Source organism: Microtus ochrogaster, linkage group LG3, assembly GCF_000317375.1.
Source record: "Microtus ochrogaster isolate Prairie Vole_2 linkage group LG3, MicOch1.0, whole genome shotgun sequence".
Lineage (NCBI taxonomy): Eukaryota > Metazoa > Chordata > Mammalia > Rodentia > Cricetidae > Microtus > Microtus ochrogaster.
In genome coordinates this window covers 35,878,230-35,879,620 of record NC_022029.1, presented here as the reverse complement: position 1 = coordinate 35,879,620, position 1,391 = coordinate 35,878,230, and the positions used below count along the sequence as shown (strand labels likewise).

General features: G+C 47.7%; 1 protein-coding gene across 1 annotated transcript in view; it reads left to right on the top strand.

Annotated features, from left to right (window-relative positions):
• Positions 1 to 1,391, top strand: part of Arhgef33 (Rho guanine nucleotide exchange factor 33) — a 76,346-nt gene that overhangs the window by 68,615 nt on the left and 6,340 nt on the right. Inside the window, exon 17 of the mRNA XM_026785837.1 lies at positions 216 to 355. Within this exon, the coding sequence (XP_026641638.1) occupies positions 216 to 355 (140 nt within the window). The remainder of the gene's footprint in view (positions 1 to 215; positions 356 to 1,391) is intronic.

Here is a 1,391-nt window from a genome sequence, read left to right as displayed (position 1 = left end):
AGCTCCCGAGCACCCGAGCTCCCGAGCACCCGAGCTCCCGAGCAGCACTCCTCTTCCCACTGTTCGGCTCATCACCCTAGGCACACTTTTGGTAGGGACCGCACAGGTAGTCACGGGAGTAGGAGAGGCAGGTGGCAAAGCCAAAGGGCTGTCCCCCAGCCAGGGCACATGTATTTGGAAAAGAGTAAAACAACATGCCTCTTTTGTGTTTTCAGGAGATGCACTTAGAGGATGCCACCCGATTCTGTCCCAAGGAAGAGAGAGAAAGTGAGCAGACTTCTTTCAGCGATCAAAATCCCAGGCAAGACCAGAAAGGGGGCTTTCGCAGCTCCTTCCGCAAGCTCTTTAAGAAGAAGTGAGTAGCCCTTAGATAAAACAGTGTGTAATGTCACTCTTTTCCCTTTGGCAGCAGTCTGAGGTTTTTACCAGTATTAATTACTAAGTAGCCGGGTCTCACACAGCTGTTTCAAGTTCAGTGTTTGTACCCAATTTCTGAACAGAAGCAAACTCAGCTCCCCCTGCCACTTTTTAATATTCTTCCTCCTTGTCCCCAGAGTTGTGTCCTGAGAGGAGTGAGAGAGGGGTCCCCCTCTGTGGGAGATGGGTGTTCAGTGTGGGAAGTGGTGAAGGAGGGTGTCAGCACTTCTGCCCTCAGGGACCTCAGCAACCTGGCTCTAAGAAATGCATGTTGGTGCCTGAATGGATGAATTTGGCTCAGGTCCTAGTGAAAACTTTCAGGGCGTCCATATTAAATGGGAAACAAAAGATGTTTCCTTCCTCGGTCTTTCTAAGTCTTACTGTTGAATGAAGCGTTACCTCCCAGGCATTTTAGCTAGCCCGTGTTGCAGTTTGGGAGGTAGGACCAGGCTCCAGCATAAATGTAAGGAAGAGCGAGATGACCCTTAACATTTGACCAGCACATGGTTCAGCAGTCCAGCCCTTGCCTGACTGGATGGCTGTTGTTTCTACCTCTGTGGTCCTCAGGCCTCCTCCTTCCTCTACCTTAGGGACATCTCTTTGCTATTTACTTCCTCTTATTAGAGATCACTGTAAGTCGTTTTCAATCTCAAGTCCATATTTTAATTCTTAGAAAAATTAAATGAAGTTGTTGTTGTTGCTTTTGGAGACTTATTGGGAAACCACTTTCTCTTTGAAGATGGAGTTTTAACTGGTCTTGGTGATAGAGGAAGAGGGGAAAGCCTACAGTTGGCTTTCTTTTTTTAAATGGTTTGTCTAATTCTCCAATGGGAGGGTGATGCTGAGATAGTGGGTATCTGATTGTTGGTCCTTGCCTGTTGTTACTAGAAGGAGGAGGAAGAGGAAAGAAGAACAGCGGTTCTACAGTTAACCACAGCCCTACAGTCTGTCTCCTTCCCCGCAGTTAACCACAG